Raw genomic sequence first — 22,284 nt, forward strand, 5'->3', positions numbered from 1 at the left:
TAATAATAATAATAATAATAATAATAATAATAATGCCATTAAGAAAGACATGAATACAATCTTTTGCATTTACTTATTGATAATATATCAATCAGTTGACTAGAGTTACAAATTCTGTGGATATTAGCTTAGAGAGAGAGGAGAGAGAGAGAGAGAGAGAGAGAGAGAGGAGAGAGAGAGAGAGAGAGAGAGAGAGAGAGAGAGAGAGAGAGAGAATAGCATAGTCTTTCACAAGAGATCTTGATAAACTATTTTTTTGAGGATTTTTTGTTTTTTGAAGAATTAGGTATTCCTGGAACTCTATTCTTTTCTTAGAAACAGTTATACATGAATTGCTCTAGGAATTAAATTTCAAACCTATCCTTTGCGTATACTCTTTGCAGGGATGTGTCTTACCCGTTAAACCCCCAAGAAGAAGAACTGCTTTCCAAACTCAAGGCCATAATGAGGGTGTCCATCAGAAATGAAATGAAGGATGTAAGAGACAAACTAGCTGTCATTTCCAACAGGGACGACAAGAAAGGAGAAAACGTAAAACATCCAAGTATAAATTTTATCCCCGAAGGGAAAAATGTGGTTGAAGGAAGGAATTTAGAACCGGTAGCTAAAGAGATTAAAACGAATAATGAAATGCAAGAAATTAAGAAGATTCATAACGCATCTCAGTACCCGCCACATTTACATCCCGATCGCTTTAAGTAAGTACTTGTTAATTGTTCATTATTATAGAGTCACCAATAGTATCTTTATTACTAGCTAAGCTGCAACCCTTGTTGGAAAAGCATGATGCTACATGCCTAAGGTATCCAACAGGGGAAGTAGCCCAGTACAGAAAGGAATTAATTAAAGAACTACGAAGAAAATAAAAACCCTAATTTTAATCGGAAATATACTGTTCTCAGCCGTATTTCAGTAAAATACAGGCGACCGTAATTTTACCTTACTTTGTTATTATCTTTTATAGGTTGGTGACCGTAATATCACTCCTTTACGTCAATATATCAGTTTTAAAAACTGTAAAAATCCTGGAATTAATGTTGCCAATCATCTACCGTTTTTTAATTCAAATTTTTAACAGTGTAGATATGCGATATAAATAAATAATATATATATATATATATATATATATATATAAAATACTAAGATCAATAACAAAGTTAAAAGAGATCAGTCATATAAAAACTATGAAATGATACTCATGACTACATGTTCAGCAGAGAAGCATTTGCGACAAGTTGAACTTCTGAAGTTCCACCGTTTCAACAGCAAAGTTAGCAAGATCATTCCACAATCTGATAGTAACTGGGAAAATACTTAGAACACTGTAATAGACCAAATTCTAACACAGCTTATGAGAGATTGGCGAAATTATAATCTTAAAGAAAACGCTTTCTGATAATAGAACAAATAACGTACCAGAGATCCCAATTAAACGATTTTTTTTTTAAATAACGTACCAGAGATCACAATTAAACGATTTTTTTTTTTAAATACAGTACATATTATTGTAAACTTGAATAAAACGCTTTACTGATAACATACCAAATAACGTACCAGAGATCCCAATTAAACTATTTTTTTTTTTAAATAACGTACCAGAGATCCCAATTAAACGATTTTTTTTCTTTTTTTTAAATAACGTACCAGAGATCCCAATTAAACGATTTTTTTTCTTTTTTTAAATATAACGTACCAGAGATCCCAATTAAACGATTTTTTTTTAAATAACGTACCAGAGATCCCAATTAAACGATTTTTTTAAAATAACGTACCAGAGATCCCAATTAAACGATTTTTTTTTTAAAATAACGTACCAGAGTTTCCAATTAAAGGATTTTTTTTTTTAAATACAGTACATATTATTAACAACCATTTCTCAAGAGCATAACAAAGTCCCTCCTTCCAGATTCATCTACAAGAACGAGCGAATAAGCACGGACGGGCCCAAGGTGAACCCGATCCCCGAAAAACTCGCCTGGACCCACGACGTAGACCCTTCCAAGGTGTGCAGGGGCAACGACACATTCATCCTGGCCATCGTTATCTCGGCCCTTAACAAGAAGGGCATGAGGCACTTCATCCGGAGGACCTGGGCCAACCCCAGACTCTTCCCATACACTAAAATGAGGTAAGAGGATTGCGCGTGACTTTGGCAAAGGTCGATTTATATTCGGAAAAGGTCACTGTCTATAATAAAAAATAATTTCTCAACCGGTGAAATCGTTTCCCCAAGTATAGCAGCATAATGAGTTGAATAAATTTGCATCTAAAATTTATGTAAACACGTGTGTGCACTTGAGCCATACCCCCCCCCCCCTCTCTCTCTCTCTCTCTCTCTCTCTCTCTCTCTCTCTCTCTCTCTCTCTCTCTCTCTATGATATATATAGATATATATTATAGTGTATGTGTGTAATTATAATTCCGCTGCTAGGGAAAAACTGTTAATTAATCTAGCCTATAATAAATGAGATACTCAAATTTATATGAGCATACCTGATAATTCATAATATATATATATATATATATATATATATATATATATATATATATATATATATATATATATAGATATATATATATATATAGATATATATCTATTATATATATATATATATATATATATATATATATATAGAGAGAGAGAGAGAGAGAGAGAGAGAGGAGAGAGAGAGAGAGAGAGAGAGAGAGAGAGAGAGAGAGAGAGAGAGAAATGCGTTACCAATCATCATCACCATCATCATAATAATCATCTCCTACTCCTTATTGACGCAATTCCTGTTCCCTTTCATCACCCAATGGCAGATACGTCTTCATCGTTGGAGGAACGACAAACAAAATGTTGCAAGATGAAGTCGACGCAGAATACGACATTTACGAAGACATGATTCAGTATAATTTCATAGATTCTTACGAGTGAGTATTAACGAGAGCTCGTTTTCAATGTGGTGCAATTTTATATAGTTTAATATAGTTAACCATCTAATAGATATATACATTTTCTTTAATTTTTAAACTATAGAAAACTAATCGGTCACTCTTACATGGTTAACTTGCAAATTATTCACAGCAGTCTTTAGTGAGGCAGATTTGCTCCGACTCGCAGGGGTGCCCTTTTAGCTCGAAAAAGTTTCTTGATCGCTGATTGGTTGGACAAGATAATTCTAACCAATCAGATAGCAGGAAACTTTTCCGAGCTATAAAGGCACAGCTGCAAGTCAGTGCAAATGCGGCTTATTACAAAAAATTGAGTATATGTGAGTAATTGCTCTTGGGTAATAAAGTGGATCTTATTAAACATCAGTTCATATTTCAATGTCGAAAGGAGAATATGAAATCAAGTATCTCAGAGGAATACTTTTTATATTATAGTTTTGGAAGTTGATATTTTCATGCACTTTTTTTTTTTTTTTTTTTTTAATCAAAAGTTCAATATAATGATAATTTTTCTTCTTATTTAACTATTGGGAGAATATGCCAAGATCAAATTTTTGCACATTTCTGAAACAAAGACAGTATTTCCACTTCCCTTACTTTTCAAAATTATGTTTTAGAACTTGGGCTTTGAAAACTACATTTGCTCACACTTCCATCCTACTCTGCAACAGGCCTCACGAGTCTTGTGTCAAGGAGGGTACCCACACAAATAAATATAATGAATGAAAGGGTACTCTATAATCCTACCATTACGATCCTATGTCTCACCATCCTAGCATATACCAACAGGACCCTAACCTCCATTACGATCCTAGGTCTCACTATCCTAGCATATACCAACAGGACCCTAACCTACAAGTCCCTGGCGTGGTTGAAGTGGGTGGGGGAAAGGTGTCCCCATGTGCCGTTCATCGCTAAAATTGATGATGACGTCATGGTTAATCCTTTCCATTTGAAAACCTTCTTCGAGGAACAGATGAGAATTCCTCCTGTTCCAGCGGTAAGATCAATAATTGATGTCTCTCTCTCTCTCTCTCTCTCTCTCTCTCTCTCTCTCTCTCTCTCTCTCTCTCTCTCTCCTTAAGAGTATTTTAGAGGTACTTTTTGGGGACTAAATATTGTAGCTGGTTTATCAAATAATTATACAATTTTAATAAGGGGTTTCATGATTAAATTTTTTCCAAAATTATTATTTAATTGAGATAAATATTTTAACTAGAATAACTCAACATTTCATAAATGCCACAATAAATTTCTATTTAATAAATTTCTTTTCGCGTTCTGTTACACTGATCACCTATTTCTTCTAGTTTTCATATCCTCTTCTGATTAAATATTCTGATTAGATATCAAATTAGTTTATGTATGTGAAATATTTCGAAAAATACATAGAAGAAGAAGAATCATAATAGAAAAAAAATGAGTGGTATGAGCATTGAGTTGCGGTTTAGTAGAGTTAACCATCTAATAGATATATACATTTTCTTTATTTTTAAAACCATAGAAAACTGATCGGTCATTCTTTTATGGTAAACTTACAAAATAATCACTCAGTCTTTAGGTGCAAATTATCTATACATTGTAATTACAGTAGATATCTATAGCCAGCCAATTTCATAAAACACACGAATTAAAGAACAAAACTTCCATATACCACGAATTCATCTAACAATATCAAATCTATCGTAACAAAAAGGATATAAAATGTAACTACTATAGAAGTCAGAAATCATATATGTACTGCAAGCAAAAAATCTATGCTAATTTGGCTGCATAGACAAGTTAGACAATAAATTCTAATTTTCAGATTAGGATTAGTTGAAATAAATCTTATTCTTCAATCAAAGTTTTCTAATCTAATCAAAGAAAACAAAAGACTATCTCCATATTAAGTGGCCTTCTCGCAAGTAATTTAGCTAGTAATTACGGAAAGGTTGGAGTTATCATTATAATTACTTTCTAAGCTACAACCCTAGTTGGAAAAGCAGAATGCTATAAGCCCAGGAGCTCCAACAGGGAAAATAGCCCATTGAGGAAAGGAAACAAGGAAAAATAAATTATTTTAAGAACAGTAACAACATTAATTGAAATATTTCCTATATAAACTATAAAAACTTTAACAAAACAAGAGGAAGAGAATAAGATAGAATAGTGTGCCCGAATGTACCCTCAAGCAAGAAAACTCTTACCAAAGACAGTGGAAGACCATGGTACAGAGGCTATGGCACTACCCAAGACTAGAGAACAATGGTTTGATTTTGGAGTGTCCTCCTAGAAGAGCTGCTTACCAGAGCTAAAGTCTCTTTTCTTCCCAGGACCCCCTGCTTCTACCCTTACCAAGAGGAAACTAACTACTGAACAATTACAGAGCAGTAGTTAACCCCTTGGGTGAAGAAGAATTGTTTGGTAATTTCAGTGTTGTAAAGTGTGAGGGCAGAGGAGAATATGTAAAGAATAGGTCTGACTATTCGGTGTATGTGTAAGCATAGGAAAATGAACCGTAACCAGAGAGAAGGATTCCATGTAGTATTGTCTGGCCAGTCAGAGGACCCCATTGTGGCAATGATAATTAGGTTAGATTAAATAGTTATTAGGATAGTAAAAGAGAAATGAAATATATATTAGAATGAAAATGCGACAACTAGAAGGAGACATGAAACGAAGCCACCTGGTTCAGTTAATTGTCATTGTTGGCTGAATTTACAATGAGGGAAGAATATATCGGTGATGAGGATTGATTGATTGATTGATTTAAGGTTTTCAGGCATCCTCGGTGATGAGGATATAGTGGTCAACTATCAAACATTTTATTTTGATGCCATGACTAAACTGGCAGTTGATTGTGGGGTTTGAAGGTTGAAGGTGAACAGGGCCACTAAGTTAAAGATTAAAACAAAAGTGTAGTTAAGTATTAGAACAATGATTGATACAACTCATCGTGAGATGAATATTGAAGGCTAAAATTCTAAACAAGTGGAACAATATTGCAATGTAGAAGGGTGCATAAAATTTCAACTGTGATAATGACATCAAGTAGATTTGAAAGAAAAGAAACAAATGAACTTAAGTGTCTACAATCTTGTTCTTCTGAATAACATTGGTACATCACAGTTCTGATATATATTTCTTGATAGTTAAAAGAAATTAATTCGAACATTTAAGGAAAAGATATAAGCCAGTCACCTTTACCAACCACGGCAGTATCACGGTACCAATCAGAGGCCCTGATGAGAATGATGTGTGGAAAAACTTGAAAAGCTCAAACTTGCGCCGAATGTTTTTATGTTGAATAGGATGACTTAAGTCTCTCTCTATAGTTTATATATGGAAGATTTATTTCAATGTTGTTACTGTTCTTAGAATATTTTTTTTTGGTTTTGATTGTTAATTAATTCTCTTGAAGTTTACTTATTTCTATTTTCTTTCCTCACTGGGCTATTTTTTCCTGTTGGAGCCTTTGGATTTATAGCATCCTTCTTTTCCAACTAGGGTTGTAGCTTACCTAACAATAACAGTAACAATAACAATAACAGTAACAATAACAATAACAGTAACAATAACAATAATAACAATAACAACAAGAGCAATAACAATAACAATAATATTAACAATAACAATAATAATAACAAAAGCAAAACAATCGCAGGGAACGAAAACATTTCTAATTGACATAAAATTTCCTAGAGCGGATTTTAACTTGTATTGATCTTCTTTGTTGCAGGAACCTTCAGGAACCTTGCACAAGGACATACTTGAGCCAGGGGAGAACATAGCAACCGCTTATATTTACGGCAGATTCGACGGGGTTCCTTATCCACTACGGTATACGAAATGGGGAGTAACGAAGGTGAATATTTCCTAAGAAAATAAAATTAATTAAAATTACAAAAGTTTTTCAGATGGGCTTTAAAGGATATTCATTCATGTTTTCAGTGAAATTGGCGAAAGTATTTATTAATCTATTAATTGCACTCAATACTGAATATGATAGGCAATAGTTTAATATGAAATATCTATTCTAATGTTGTAACTGTTCTTAAAATATCTTATTTTAGTTGTTCACTGATTCCCTTTTAGTTGATTTATTTCCTTGTTTCCTTTCCTCACTGGCCTATTTTTCTCTGTTGGAGCCTTTGGCCTTATAGCGTCCAGCTTTTCCAACTAGGGTTGCAGTTAAGCTAATAATAATAATAATAATAATAATAATAATAATAATAATAATAATAATAATAATAGTTTACGTAAAATAGTCCCCGAGCACTTGCATGCAATAATCTTACTATTATTGACTGCATTTCAGGTTAATTTTGCATCCTTCGATATATCCATCTTTCAATCTTTACAAAAATTCCATCTATTCCCATTTTCCGTCAATTCATTTATCTATTGAACATACTAACATACGAATGACATTATTATTATTATTATCACTTGCTAAGCTGCAACCCCTTTAAATATATACTTGGTAACACTTTCCCAAAAATAATTCATTAACCACTGACTCCCAATGTTTTGAATAACTATCCATATTAACCTTCACGTACAGACAATAGTCAATTCTTTTCAGTGAGGCAGAATTGCACCGACTAGCCGGGGTGCCCTTTTAGCTAGGAAAAGTTACCTAATAGCTGATTAGTCGGAAGTATTTTTGTCCGACCAATCAACTATAAGGAAACATTTCCGAGCTAAAAGGGCATCCCTCCGAGTCGGTGCAATTCTGCCTCACTAAAAAGAATTAACTATAGTTACTCGATTACTTTGAACCACCAGGAAGAATTCCCAGAGAAGAACTACCCGCCTTTCGTACACGGCCCGGCGTACGTGGTGGGACGGGCCGCTGCAAGGACAATGCTCAAGTACGCCCCTTACGTGCCATTCCTTAAGCTGGAGGACGTGTACACGACAGGACTGGTAGCGCATGCAGCGCAGGTGAAGCACGTGCAAATCAACGGGGTTGTCAACACGTTCCTAGTCACCAGCAAATTGTTTAATGGAACTCAGGCGCTCCTGGAGGAGACGAATGACAAAAGCAGGAGGGACGCCTGGGAGGGCATCGCGCTCCACGCCCCCGTGAATATCGAGGCTCTGGGCACGCCGTGGACGTAAAGCAATGTCATTTCAGTTGGTTCAGTAATTCAAAGTGGCGGCAAAAGACTTATAAGAGTGAAAAACCCTGGTTATAAAAGTAGTGACTTTTGAATCTAGTTCTATGAAAGTTAGTCCTTAGGATATCATATATATATATATATATATATACATATATATATATATATATATATATATATATATATATATATATATATATATATATATATATAAAGAGTAAGCGAAATGAGCGCAGATATCTATCTATGATAAAACACAATGTGTCCTCAAATATCAATTTCTCCACCCTATGACCAAAATAGTCTAAGGTCAATAAACCATTGCCGTCTTCGAGCTTGGGGTAAATCTCTCATAGAATTGGGCCTTATATAAGTAATCAAAGTAAAGGTACAGTTGGGCACAGAAATTCCTGGTACACCTCCCTCAGAGGAGGTACAAACAGCCACACTCCTACTGCGCGGGGAGTTTCTGCGCTTAGCCATGGCATCCACCTCTGCCATCGCTCCCTACACTATCTGTTTGGTTACTAGCCGCGAAGTAAGGGTGTGACAGGATGCATCTCTTCGTAATGAGGTGTGCTAGAAACTCCTGGGTCCAACTGTACATTGGTTTGAGCTTCGGGACGATACGTAATGTGACATCCCGAATGTGGGGAGATATGTCGTCCCGACTTTCTCGTATATTACCAAAGTTTTTGAATGTTTGTGTTCAATAGTAAATGGACAATTTATGTAACAACCTCTACTTAATGGTAGCTCACTATTTATTTATTTATTTATTTATTTATATATATATATATATATATATATGCATATATATGTATATATATATATATATATATATATATATATATATGTATGTATGTATATATATAGATATATATAGATATATATATATATATATATATATATATATATATATATATATATATGTATGTATGTATATATATAGATATATATATATATATATATATATACATATATATATATATATATATATATACATATATGTATATATATATATATATATATACATATATGTATATATATGTGTGTGTAGAGAGAGAGAGAGAGAGAGAGAGAGAGAGAGAGAGAGAGAGAGAGAGAGAGAGAGAGAGAGAGAGAGAGAGAGAGAGAGAGAGAGAATAGCAAATGTATGAATAAACTTCACAGGAGACTAATTAGGAAACAATAAAAAATGAAAGTGGTAATCAGTTCTTAAAAATAAGAAAACTGAAAAAGTATAAGAAACATGTTTTTTTTTCTTTCTTTTTTTTTTAATAAAATACCGATCTAATTTTAGTGTTTTATTATCTGTGTTTGGTAAACGCCAATAACCCAACAATCGCAGCAACAACAATAATAATAACGATAATAATACAATAGAGTCTATAGACCATAACGTGGTGTTTTTTGATGGAAAAAATTAACCCTACCGCTTTAGTTGATTCTTGTCTTAACGTTACATAATCACAAAAATTACACCAAACAAAATGTTAGAGAGAAATTTGCTTCTAATTTGCAAACCAATAATCCCTTCTTTTCCACAAAGGATTTTGTCTAACAACACTGTCAGTCGGATAATCCGTTTAGAAATAATCCTTGAGAATGGTATGAAAATTTTATTCCTTTCTTATCAATCCTGCTTCTTTAATTAATTCTTAAACCTATTGTTCGGTAAGTCTTCATGTCGTTTGTGTCTCCCTTTTTGTGAATTAGTATAATAAACTTTTTCCAAGCTTGTCTATAATGTCTTAACATGGCACCCTTTCACTCTTCTCCAAATTTAGTTTAGTCGATTCCTTTTCAGATTTGTCTCAAATTTAATTAGATATCCTCAGAATTCCAGGATATGCAAATCTCAAAGGTCCCTCAGTTTAGTGATTTAATATGAATCCAGTCTATGTAAACAATAGACTCTGATTTGTTAGTCTGTCTGCTGTTAATTTCATTTTCATCTACCTAAAAAAGGCCTAACATAATTTCTAACAAGTTTAATGCCTATTGCAGTGGTTCCCAACCTTTTTTCTGTCATTTCCCCCCTGCACCTAGTTCAACCATCCAGATTTCCCCCTTCATGCCCCGCCCAGTCCTCATGCCCACTCGCCTGCCTCAGAAATGGGCATGATATTCCAATTCTCCCCTTGAATATCATGTCAGTGAGAAATGATATGATCATATCACAATTGAATGGCTAACAACAAATTACCGCACGTACTATGTGGACATTTTCCGCTTGTTTTAGTTACTAGGTAGTGTAATTATTTCCCCCCTGGAACCTTCAAATTTCCCCCAGGGGGAAATTTCCCCCAGGTTGGGAACCACTGGCCTATTGCATTATTACTGTAATGAGACCATTTTTGGAATGCAATTTGAAAAACAAAAAAATGAACTTAAAACCACAAGGGAATAGACAATAGGCCCCATTTCCTGTTAATCTAGTCATACACACTTTCGCGTTATTTACCAGGTGTTATTTATGCGTCTCTTCGTACCAATCACAGGTGATTTCTAGTCTGTTGCGATCGTCAATATGTCTATTCATTGTACTAGTGACGTATAAGTATTCCAGTTTTCCAAGTATGGTTGCATCTCGGATTGTAATACTTTGTAAATAGAGTATGAACTATCAAGACTTTTGCATAGGTGTGTTTTATGATTACTCTAAGATGTATATTGTGACATGGAGTAAATTCTGATTGTATTAAATTTTATGTTTAAGACCAAATGTTAACAAAATATTTTGAGTCCATTGATATTCGTTTCATCTTTCACAAATATAAAGAAAATCAATAAAAGTGTATTTAAACTAATTTTTGAGATTAATATATCCTTCTATGCATATTGTGCATTCTGGCATTCTTTTTATTTGTTCCCATACACACGTAACAGTATTCTATTTAAGATGTAATTTGTCGTTCGATAGGATGGTAGGGTAATTCCGTACTGGCATATAGCGTCCTGAACTATTACCTACCAGACAATTACGTACACGGACATTTGCGTACACGGATATTTACGTACAATTTAAATCATAATTATTGTTAGTATAAAAACAATGAACACCAAAACTCATAATTAAAGAGCTACTAATTATAATTATAAACAAGTTCGGACTTTTCTGGAGAACGAAAGAGACTTGTCATTCATGTCAGTCCCAACATCAGTTTTCCTTTAGACTTTCAGCTTATTCAAACACTTTGTGTGGATTCACCTGTGAAGAACTAAAATTAATTTCTTTTTGTTTTACTGGTGTATTATATTGTATTCTTATCAATTTACTAATTATTTATATCTTCTGAGTGTTTAACAGATGACCGTTCAAATTGTTTTCTTTATTTTATTGTAATATTTTTATCAATTCATTTTCTTATGACGAACACCCACCCCTCCATTTCTTTGGAACCGTAGCCATGCCACAAACACAGTTCTTGAAAGCAAAATCAGGTGGAGATATACTCGATGAAAATTGTCGTTATCACTACCGCATTCATAGAATGTCCCGGAAAAAAAAAAAAAAAAAAAAAAAAAACTACCGAATATGTGTGATACGATCCTGTAAAGCAAGAATGTATAGAAAACCAAAAGGTAACGGAACGAGTTAATGGTCATAATCAAAGCAAAGTAAATTTAAAATCTGAAAGAAACTGTGATATCCTTCCAAGAGGCAGCAAACCCATGACGAATTTTCCATGGCAGTAAATGCCCAGAGAAGTATTGTCTTTTCACGAGTGGACAAATGTTTCAAGATGCTGATACCGGCGCAAAGGACGAAAATAAAATCCTTATTTTTACAAGTGAAGAATGTTTGAATAACATAACGTAGTTTCAAAACTGGGCAGCTGATAGTGCTTAGAACGTATTTTGAACTAGGACCAAGAAAGAGTATTGCGAAAATTATTTTGCAATGCAACAATTACCTCCTGACTTTTCAATTTGTTAAAATAAATTTTTAGGAACATATGACTGCGTTGTGACAGCGGTATCATGATCAGTTTAATTTAAGGTTAAGATTTTTCGTTGCATTACAATTTTAGCCAGCAACAGATGTGATAGGATTATAAGAATTAAGTAATGTTGGTGATTAAATGCAAGAATTCGTCACTTATTTTGTAGTTACATAAATAGGAAAAGCAAGGGGTGGACTGGACAATAAATTCAACCAATGTTCTCCATTGCATCCTAGAATGCTAACTTTGAATTTGCCAAGGTCCAATAACACATTCAGAAGCATTGCATGACGCAATTCAAAATACATGTCATCACCCTTCCATCTGAAAATTATTAAATGCTCTAAAGAGAGAAGAAGCTATCGCAAAGAAGAAGAAGAAGAAGAAGAAGAAGAAGAAGAAGAAGAAGAAGAAGAAGAAGAAGAAGAAGTGTGGCATAACATGATTCCTTTACGTCAAAACGTATCTAAGATAAATTATATAATTGGTTAAAAGTTCAGTGAAAACTGATTGGTTGCATAATGTTTCAGATGGCAGTTCACATGTCTTATACAGGCCACTAGCACATTGCTAGCTTTCCCTTTAGGTAGGCCACTAGCACATTGCTAGCTTTCCCTTTAGGTAGGCCACTAGCACATTGCTAGCTTTCCCTTTAGGTAGGCCACTAGCACATTGCTAGCTTTCCCTTTAGGTAGGCCACTAGCACATTGCTAGCCTTCCCTTTAGGTAGGCCACTAGCACATTGCTAGTTTTCCCTTTAGGTAGGCCACTAGCACATTGCTAGCTTTCCCTTTAGGTAGGCCACTAGCACATTGCTAGCTTTCCCTTTAGATAGGCCACTAGCACATTGCTAGCTTTCCCTTTAGGTAGGCCACTAGCACATTGCTAGCTTTCCCTTTAGGTAGGCCACTAGCACATTGCTAGCTTTCCCTTTAGGTAGGCCACTAGCACATTGCTAGCTTTCCCTTTAGATAGGCCACTAGCACATTGCTAGCTTTCCCTTTAGGTAGGCCACTAGCACATTGCTCGCTTTCCCTTTAGGTAGGCCACTAGCACATTGCTAGCTTTCCCTTTAGGTAGGCCACTAGCACATTGCTAGCTTTACATTTAGGTAGGCCACTAGCACATTGCTCGCTTTCCCTTTAGGTAGGCCACTAGCACATTGCTAGCTTTCCCTTTAGGTAGGCCACTAGCACATTGCTAGCTTTCCCTTTAGGTAGGCCACTAGCACATTGCTAGCTTTCCCTTTAGGTAGGCCACTAGCACATTGCTAGCTTTCCCTTTAGGTAGGCCACTACAACATTGCTAGCTTTCCCTTTAGGTAGGCCACTAGCACAATGCTAGCTTTCCCTTTAGGTAGGCCACTAGCACATTGCTAGCTTTCCCTTTAGGTAGGCCACTAGCACATTGCTAGCTTTTCCTATAGGTGTAAATGAAGAAGAAGAAGAAGAAGAAGAAGACTATTAAAGAGGAGTTCCCGTTCAGGCAAGAAGTAAAAAGGACAATATACGCCTCAAGTCGTTGATTAATCAAAATAATATCGAAAACAAATTGTCATTCTTACGAAGTGTACCTCGTAATATACATGCCTTTCAGCTATATGATTAAAATTGATTGATTTAAATCTATCAAAAAGTAAATTTCAATCTTTTTAGACTTCTGGAAGAAACATAACTACAGTATATATTTATATGTTTTAAGAAGTATTTAACGAAACATGTTTCTAAAATGTACAAAACGTGCATTTTTTAAATTTACGAATTTATATTAAAAATATTCAGTACGGATAAAGGTATATCCAAAATGATGCAAACATACAGACGCAAAAGTACCTGTACGCATTTACCCTGTACGCAATAATCCGGGACTCAATTGTCCTGAAACTTATCTATGACGTCACGAGATATTCCCTGGTAAAGAAGGCCTAGTTTCTAATTTTCCGTGTTTTCATTCTCCATGGTATTAAAAAAATGGAATGTCTCATGTAAAATATCTATGAAAAACAGCTTCAGTAATTACAAAAAATTCTATAAGAGCTTCTCAGAGTCCTCTATCAAAATTTTATCTACGTAATTCATCTCCTAACCAAATAAAAAAAAGAAAATTAAAAAAAAATTTGCAGAAACATTAAAAAAAAACTCTCTCAGTAATAGTAATAATTTCCCAAAAAGCTTCCCCGCGTTTTCTATAAAAAGTAGATCTACGTAATACATCCCCTCGAGAGAAAAATATTAAAAAAATTAAGATATTTACCGTGACCATTTTTTTCAAGTTAAGATAGATCTTGAATGTACCAGTGCACCTCCCCATAACAAATCATTAAAACTTTGAAATATATATGAAACCTAACTGGGGGTGGGGGTTGACTTAACAAAGCACCCAACTTCTATGGCATATTTCAACCTTTCTCTATGGGTGTCGGTAAAGATGCTCAAAAAGGTACCGGGCTTTTAATCAAACCAATAGTCCCTAACTTTAACTTTCTTTGAAATATATTATCATAGTTTGATCACTCAGAAATATATTGTTCATTAACCTTACCGAGCTATGAAATATCTTCAGAAATTATGACTCTCATAAGACTCTGTATTCTATTTCTGATTACCGTTGAAATATGTCTTTATTATTATTATTATTATTATTATTATTATTATTATTATTATTATTATTACTAGCCAAGCTACAACCCTAGTTGGAAAAGCAAGATGCATAAGCCCAAGGGCTCCGATAGGGAAAAATAGCCCAGTGAGGAAAGGAAATAAGGAAATAAATAAATTATGAGAACAAGTTAACAATAAATTATTCTAAAACAGTAACAACGTCAAAACAGATATACCCTATATAAAATATTAACGTCAAAAACAGGTATGTCATATATAAACTATATAAAGACTCATGTCAGCAAATGCAATTGCAAATGCAAATGCTTTACATATAATGATCACAAAATATAGTGGAAAAACTAAGAGGGAAACCCGAATGTTTGTCCGTGAATTTTTCATATTTGCTTTTTAAATCAATTTAATGAATATGAGAATTCCAGGTTATTGATTGTCAAAATAAATTTGTACAAAAAAAAAATACCTTTGCGGACATGTTTCAAAACAACTTTAAAAGTATAAACATATGATAGTCCTGTTATATTTGATTTTTGTTATTCATAAATAACTGATTATTTATGAATGACGACGTAAGTTTACGCTTAAGGTTTCAATATATCAACAATTAAAGAAAATAGTGATATTTGGCAACCCTGGTCACAAGATATCAAAAATTTAGTAGGCTGTATCGTACCAGTTCAGACAGTGAAAATAAAATAACCTTTGGACAAAAACACCAAGTAACTACTAAGTACTAATGTACAAAATGTACAAAATTTATAAACTGTACAAAATTTATAAACTGAATCTCTCTATTAAGTGCCTTTTCATAATATGTCAAAATACTGATAATATGAATGAGATTAAAGTCATAAAAAACATTAGCATTACTGCTTAAGGAAATTTTTATATTATCTCCATAACTTATTAAACTTCTGCTTCTACATCAAGGGAATAAGACAGCTCCCTTTTCAACTGAATAAAAAATATGGATTTCCTATATTCATTTACTCCATTGGAGAGAGAGAGAGAGAGAGAGAGAGAGAGAGAGAGAGAGAGAGAGAGAGAGAGAGAGAGAAAAAAAAAATTCATTTGTTCAAAGACATTTGTATTCGAAAACTCGTAACTAACAATATAGTGTTGGAGAAAATGGTGGAGTTTAATCCTTCCATGGAATAAGCCTATACCTTTATATATATATATATATATATATATATATATATATATATATATATATATATATATATATATATATATATATATATATATATATCATCATCATCATCATCATCATCATCATCATCATCATCATTATCATTTCCTACGCCTACTGACGCAAAGGGCCTCGGTTAGATTTCGCCAGTCGTCTCTATCTTGAGCTTTCAATTCAATATTTGTCCATTCATCATCTCTTAATTCGTGGTTCATAATCCTCAGCCATGTGGGCCTGGGTCTTCCAACTCTTCTAGTACCTTGTGGAGCCCAGCTGAACGTTTGGTGAACTAATCTCTCTTGGGGGAAGCGAAGAACATGTCCAAACCATCTCCATCTACCCCTCATCATGATCTCATCCACATATGGCACTCTAGTGATCTCTCTTATAGTTTCATTTCTAATCCGGGCTTGCTATTCAATTCCCAATATCCTTCTGAGGACTTTGTTCTCAAATCTACTAAATCTATTGGAGATTATTTCATTGTCATACCATGTCTCATGTCCATAGATTAACACAAATCTCACTGAACTGATATAAAGCCTGATTTTTATATGTAATTTCAGGCGATTTTATTTCCAAATTTTACTTAACCTAGCCTTTGTCTGATTTGCTTATTTCAATCTTCCACTAAACTCTAATTCTAAAGACCCTGTATTGGAGATCATAGTTCCTAAATACTTATAAGATTCTACCTCATTAATTTTTTCTCCTTCCAATGATATTTCATCTTACATTCCATACTCTTTCTTCTATTTATCTTCAGCCCAACGTCGTGTAATATTTCATGTATTCTGGTAAGCAAGCGTCGTGTAATATTTCATGTATTCTGGTAAGCAAGCATTGCAAACCCTGTGTGTGTGTGTGTGTGTGTGTGTGTGTGTGTGTGTGTGTGTGTGTGTGTGTGTGTGTGTGTGTGTGTGTGTATAAAAATAACCACACAAAATTGCCCAAGCAGTTCTGTTAATTTTACTGACTAAATCTTATTCTAAATGCTTTTCTGCAATATGATTCACAGAGAAAAAAAGCATTGATAACACCAGATGAGTGATGAAACTTATCTCTGGTAGCCCTAAAAGAGATAAAATTACTTGCATTTGGCAGCTAGGCAAACAAACATAAAACGAAATTATAGTAAAAATTTCAAAGTAACAAGAACTCTTAAGAAATAAGACCAGGATAAACATTGCTATATGAACTGACGAACCAGCTTGCGAGGCGGACTGAAACCGCGGTCGTTGGAGTCGCCCAGCAGCGGCGTTGTTGGCGGGTATTGTCCCGGCGAAGAGTCAAGATTGTCGGTCGTAAACCGAAGTTCATTTCAGTAGCGAGAAAGCGCTAGAAGAGAGTGGGAGTGTGCGCTGGCTGTTCCTCCGACCACCTAACGTGCTCACGCACATCAAAAATAATTTCATTTTTAAGTCTTTACTCCGAAACAATTAGAATAATTTCCTAACTCGCGTTAAGTTTCACACCTCGATAGAATACAATACTTATTACGGTTTTTGTGTCGATCTGTAATAGCTTAATGAACTTGAATATTTTAAAAAAGTAAAATAACGTCAAACTTTACATCTCCGCCTGTCATGAATTAGTGGACCATACACACAGCGTCCGAATATTTACGAAATAAGTGTTTTTTCATGTTAGTTTGTTTTGATCGACTGTGAAAACGGTGATAGAAGGAAGAGAAAATGTCTCAGTGATGTTATATTATTCATTTGCGTCTCATTTCCCTTAAATGACAACGTCGTCCTGATTCCTCGGAAGGAAGGAATAGGAGAGTCATTTCGTCTGACCTGCAGTGTTGTGACACCATCATGTGGATGCTTTCGCTCTGTCTCGTTTGGATTTACGGTAAGTTTGGTACATTGTTTTCATAATTTAAATTCATAGGGTATATATCTCAAATATATATATATATATATATATATATATATATATATATATATATATATATATATATACACACACACATATATATATATATATATATATATATATATATATATATATATATATATATATATATATACATATATATAGAATGAGTAAGATAAAGCAATGATTCCTACTATCATACTAGTAATATTCTCTCTCTCTCTCTCTCTCTCTCTCTCTCTCTCTCTCTCTCTCTCTCTCTCTCTCTCTCTCTCTCTCAGACGGTCTTTGTCTTGACTGCTCTGTACTACGCCATGCCTAAATTCTCGATCTCCAAAAAACCAACCGTCTCAATGGGCTTTACCAACAGTGAATCATGATACCAACAATTGATTCTTATACGTTTCTCTCTAGTCATCTGTCTTCTCCATTTCCTTCTTTGTACAGAAAATACTGTATATATTTTGCTGTACCTTCATTTAATTAGATAATTACTTTCCAATATATTACCTTCGTATGGACTAAAATATGATAAAAGAAAAATTGTTTTAGGTAAAACCAGAAAAAATAAGACTTCTCTAAAATTGACAAAGACAATTATGGTAATAATCTAATAAAGAAAAGCATTTCCACCAAAAAATAAGGAAATTACGTTCAATTTAATAAATTTTTAAAGGAAAAACTTCATTGGAATTTAGATTAACACAATTAACATCGCCACGAACCATAACTTTTCATATCCATAAAAAGAGGAACTAGGGGAAGAATACTCAAATGTTATGGGTGGGGTCCGTAGACTATATCAAGCATACAGCCTAAGGAGATTTGGTATGTCGCATAGCCTCACGTATCAATATTTATTTTCCGGCAAATTTCAAACGAAACTGGTAGATTATATAAGTTGATATTGAATTAATTAAACTCAGTGAGATACAGAGAGAACTGTTAAATTTGTTTCAAGTAAAAAATTCACAAATAGTCAGTATTTTCCTATTTTGTTTTTCATATCCAAATGCGGTGGATCAACAGCATATCTTCAATATCCAAATTTACTTCCAGTTTTCCAATATACAGATTCCCCAGACAGAACTTGTTTTTAAAGAGTAAGCAGACCCACCAGTATTTGGTAACGCCATATTACAGATACCAGCCAGTGTTTCTGCACGACATAAAAGCGGAGAAAATTGGTATTGATTCAAACTAGCGTTTATAAGGGGACGTTGAAAATAGCAGTTAGCTTTCATGAAAGAGGGAATTATAATCCACATGTTATTGATTTATTCATTTTTAAGGTAACAGCTTTCTATTATTATTATTATTTATTAAGCTAAAACCCTAGTTGGAAAAGCAGGATGCTATAAGCCCAGTGGCTCCAACAGGGACAATAGCCCAGCGAAGAAAGGAAAAAGTGAAAAAATATTTTAAGAAGAGTAACATCGTTAAAATAAATATCTCCTGTATAAACTTTAACAAAACAAGAGGAAGAGAAATTAGATAGAATAGTATGCCCGAGTGTACCCTCAAGCAAGAGAACTCTAACCCAAGACAGTGGAAGACCATGGTACAAAGGCTATGGCATTACCCAAGACTAGAGAACAATGGTTTGATTTCGGATTGTCCTTCTCCTAGAAATGCTGCTTACCATAGCTAAAGAGTCTCTTCTACCCTTAGGGATGGAATTATATTACTGAATAAAACCAGTATCTAAATTTACATATATATATATATATAATCGAATACATCCGTTCATTCGTGTAATTAGTTACATATGAAATGTAAACCTGAAAAATCCAAATATGCAAATTTGAAAATGCAAATACTACTATACTGAATTTTTTTTAATGAGGCGCATTTGCACCGACTCGCAGCGGTGCCCTTTTATCTCGGAAAAGTTTCCTGCTATCTGATTGGTTAGAATCCTCTTGTCCAACCAATCAGCGATCAGGAAACTTTTCCGAGCTAAAAGGGCAACCCAAATCTGCCTCACTAAAAAGAATTGACTATAGATTCAATGGCCTTCATGTTCGAAGCATTACTCAGTTCATTTGTTAGTTATATTCTCGGAATATTAAAAGATATAAATGATACCAATCACGTATAGCCAGCAATTACAAGATGTAAATATTACCAATCACATATGGCCAGCAATTGAATTACATTACGCATCTATAATACGTTCACATTGAAATACAATTAACTTCAAACCCGATGGGTTGAAACATTCTTAGAGTATTACTAAAATAAATAATAAAAGTTAATAATAAAGAATTATACTAAATTTTCACTGGCGTGGATAACATAATTCTAAACACTATATACCTGCATAATTATATGAATGAAATAATTGGAGATGAATAAAAAATACTATGTCAATGTCAAGATACAATACAATGAAAGGGAAATATAAGAGAAGGAGATACTGTCGTTCATTTATACATAATAGAACGAAATTCGCTCTGTATTACCGTGCGGGACCATAAAAGTCAAAGAATAACGAATTACACATATAACTGTAAAGACATATAATCACTTCGGTAAATGAATATATATACATATATATATAAATATATATATATATATATATATATATATATATATATATATATATATATGCATATATATACCAACACGAAAATATATACATGTGCTTGCTCTGATACTTGTACGCATGAATTGACTAATCTGAAACCACAAAAATAATCAGTTGAAATCGAAAAAAAATAATCAAATTACTCCTTGCGTAACGGAGGCTCCAATTATAAACAGAGAGAGAGAGCTAGAGAGAGAGAGAGAGAGAGAGAGAGAGAGAGAGAGAGAGATGACCCTTCCTTATCAAAAGAGTAAACCGTTTTCCATCAATAATTGTCTTTTAAGCTCAATCACTAAGATGAATTAGACTCTTCCATTTATGCCTAACCAATTCGTTGTAAAGTCTTTTAAAGGCAATGGATTCTCCCGCTTTCAAAAGCAATAATTTGATTCGTTTTAGCACCAATAGAAGAAGCAGATTGGATCATCTCCTACGTCACAGATACTTCATCCTCATTTCATAGAAGTCACCGTCACCAGAGAAGAAATATGTTCCCGTTAAACGTCCTTTATACAATCAAAGATACCACAATATCCTAGCTCAAGTCGAGAGTCATTTATTAAGTGAAACAGTCAACAACGATTTTGTTTTATGAATGTTTCGTATATCGAGTTTCTTGAGATATCTTTTATGGGGCAAAAGAAAAAATGGTTGAAAATAGCATAGGCATCTAGAAATAAAAGAAATGCTCGCCATAAGAATAATGGGAAACAGAAAAACGCTTATTTTTCAATACCAAACTGACGTAGAAGGTACGAAATAATGAACACGAACGTACACACACACACACACACACACACATATATATATATATATATATATATATATATATATATATATATATATATTTATATATATATATATATGTATATATATATATATATATATATATATATATATATATTTATATATATATAATATATATGTATATATATATATATATATATATATATATATATATATATGTGTGTGTGTGTATGTGGATAAATTTATAAATAGACAATACGATTTGAAAATACATTAGCGGCAGCACAAAGCACAAAATACCTTCATAACACAGAAATAAATCGAAAACAATATAAAAAGAAAAAGCTTTACAGAGAAACAGATTGATAGATTAACGAATTCGTCCATAACCCTCACAAGTCTAGAGTTACTGTATCACCTTTCAAGGAAGAATGTCAGCGAGAGACTTACCTGTCTCACCTCTGGGAGCGAAAAGGGATACCGGCCCGGGGTCCCGTTGAAGCCTTGCTATAGGATGGCTATCACTTACCTGAAGAAATAGAAAGGAATGAAGAATTAAATAAATATTAATTAAAGACTAAGATATACAAAATTTGTAAAGTTGGCTATGTAGGCTCTATTAAAATAAACACACACACACACATACATATATATATATATATATATATATATATATATATATATATATATATATATATATATTAATATATATATATGTATATATATATATATATATATATATATATGTATATATCTATATTTATATATATATATGTATATTTGTGTATATATATATATATATATATATATATATATATATATATATATATATATATATATATATATATACATATATAAGAAGAAATGGTTATATATGAGAAAAAATACATTACGCTGTTGTAATGAATAACATAAGTAGAGGTATAAAAATATATCAGATTTCATCGCAAAATTGTCATAATCAAGGAATTAGAGCCGAATTATTTCAAGACCTTAATATTTCTTTTTTAAATAAATAAAATTAAAAACGAAGATAGACAAAAAATTTAAAGTTCTCTATATAGACTCGCTTTAAATAGGGCATTAATAAAAATATAAATACGAATAAATTGTTATATGGAAGAGAAAAAAAAATGAATTTTGCTTTTGTAATGAAGAATGTAAGTTAGGGTATATAAAATATATCAGATTTTATAGCAAAATATTTCAAGACCTCAATATTTCTTTCTTATGAGGAAAACCACTGAAACTGAGACAAACCTTA

The 22,284-nt window shown here is 33.2% G+C and overlaps 3 protein-coding genes across 8 annotated transcripts in view; 2 read left to right on the forward strand and 1 right to left on the reverse strand.

The window, feature by feature from the left end:
• LOC137617006 (beta-1,3-galactosyltransferase 9-like) overlaps positions 1-8,162 on the forward strand; it is a 16,668-nt gene extending 8,506 nt beyond the window's left edge. The window contains exons 3-8 of the mRNA XM_068346866.1: positions 384-698; positions 1,907-2,128; positions 2,803-2,913; positions 3,778-3,934; positions 6,656-6,781; positions 7,705-8,162. Of these exons, the coding sequence (XP_068202967.1) occupies positions 384-698; positions 1,907-2,128; positions 2,803-2,913; positions 3,778-3,934; positions 6,656-6,781; positions 7,705-8,040 (1,267 nt within the window). The 3' untranslated portion in view covers positions 8,041-8,162. The remainder of the gene's footprint in view (positions 1-383; positions 699-1,906; positions 2,129-2,802; positions 2,914-3,777; positions 3,935-6,655; positions 6,782-7,704) is intronic.
• LOC137617233 (afadin- and alpha-actinin-binding protein B-like) overlaps positions 1-22,284 on the reverse strand; it is a 402,814-nt gene that overhangs the window by 258,981 nt on the left and 121,549 nt on the right. The gene's annotated exons all lie outside the window — the stretch shown is intronic.
• Positions 17,074-22,284, forward strand: part of LOC137617234 (protein amalgam-like) — a 170,347-nt gene continuing 165,136 nt past the window's right edge. For 2 of the 5 annotated variants that reach the window (XM_068347183.1, XM_068347184.1), the window contains exon 1: positions 17,075-17,659. In XM_068347183.1, coding sequence (XP_068203284.1) covers positions 17,623-17,659 — 37 coding nt within the window. In that variant the 5' untranslated portion in view covers positions 17,075-17,622. Of the gene's footprint in view, positions 17,660-22,284 lie in introns of all 5 variants that reach the window. The other 3 variants (XM_068347182.1, XM_068347180.1, XM_068347181.1) reach the window with 3 other exon arrangements.

The sequence above is a fragment of the Palaemon carinicauda genome, chromosome 23 (assembly GCF_036898095.1).
Source record: "Palaemon carinicauda isolate YSFRI2023 chromosome 23, ASM3689809v2, whole genome shotgun sequence".
NCBI classification, from domain to species: Eukaryota; Metazoa; Arthropoda; class Malacostraca; order Decapoda; family Palaemonidae; genus Palaemon; species Palaemon carinicauda.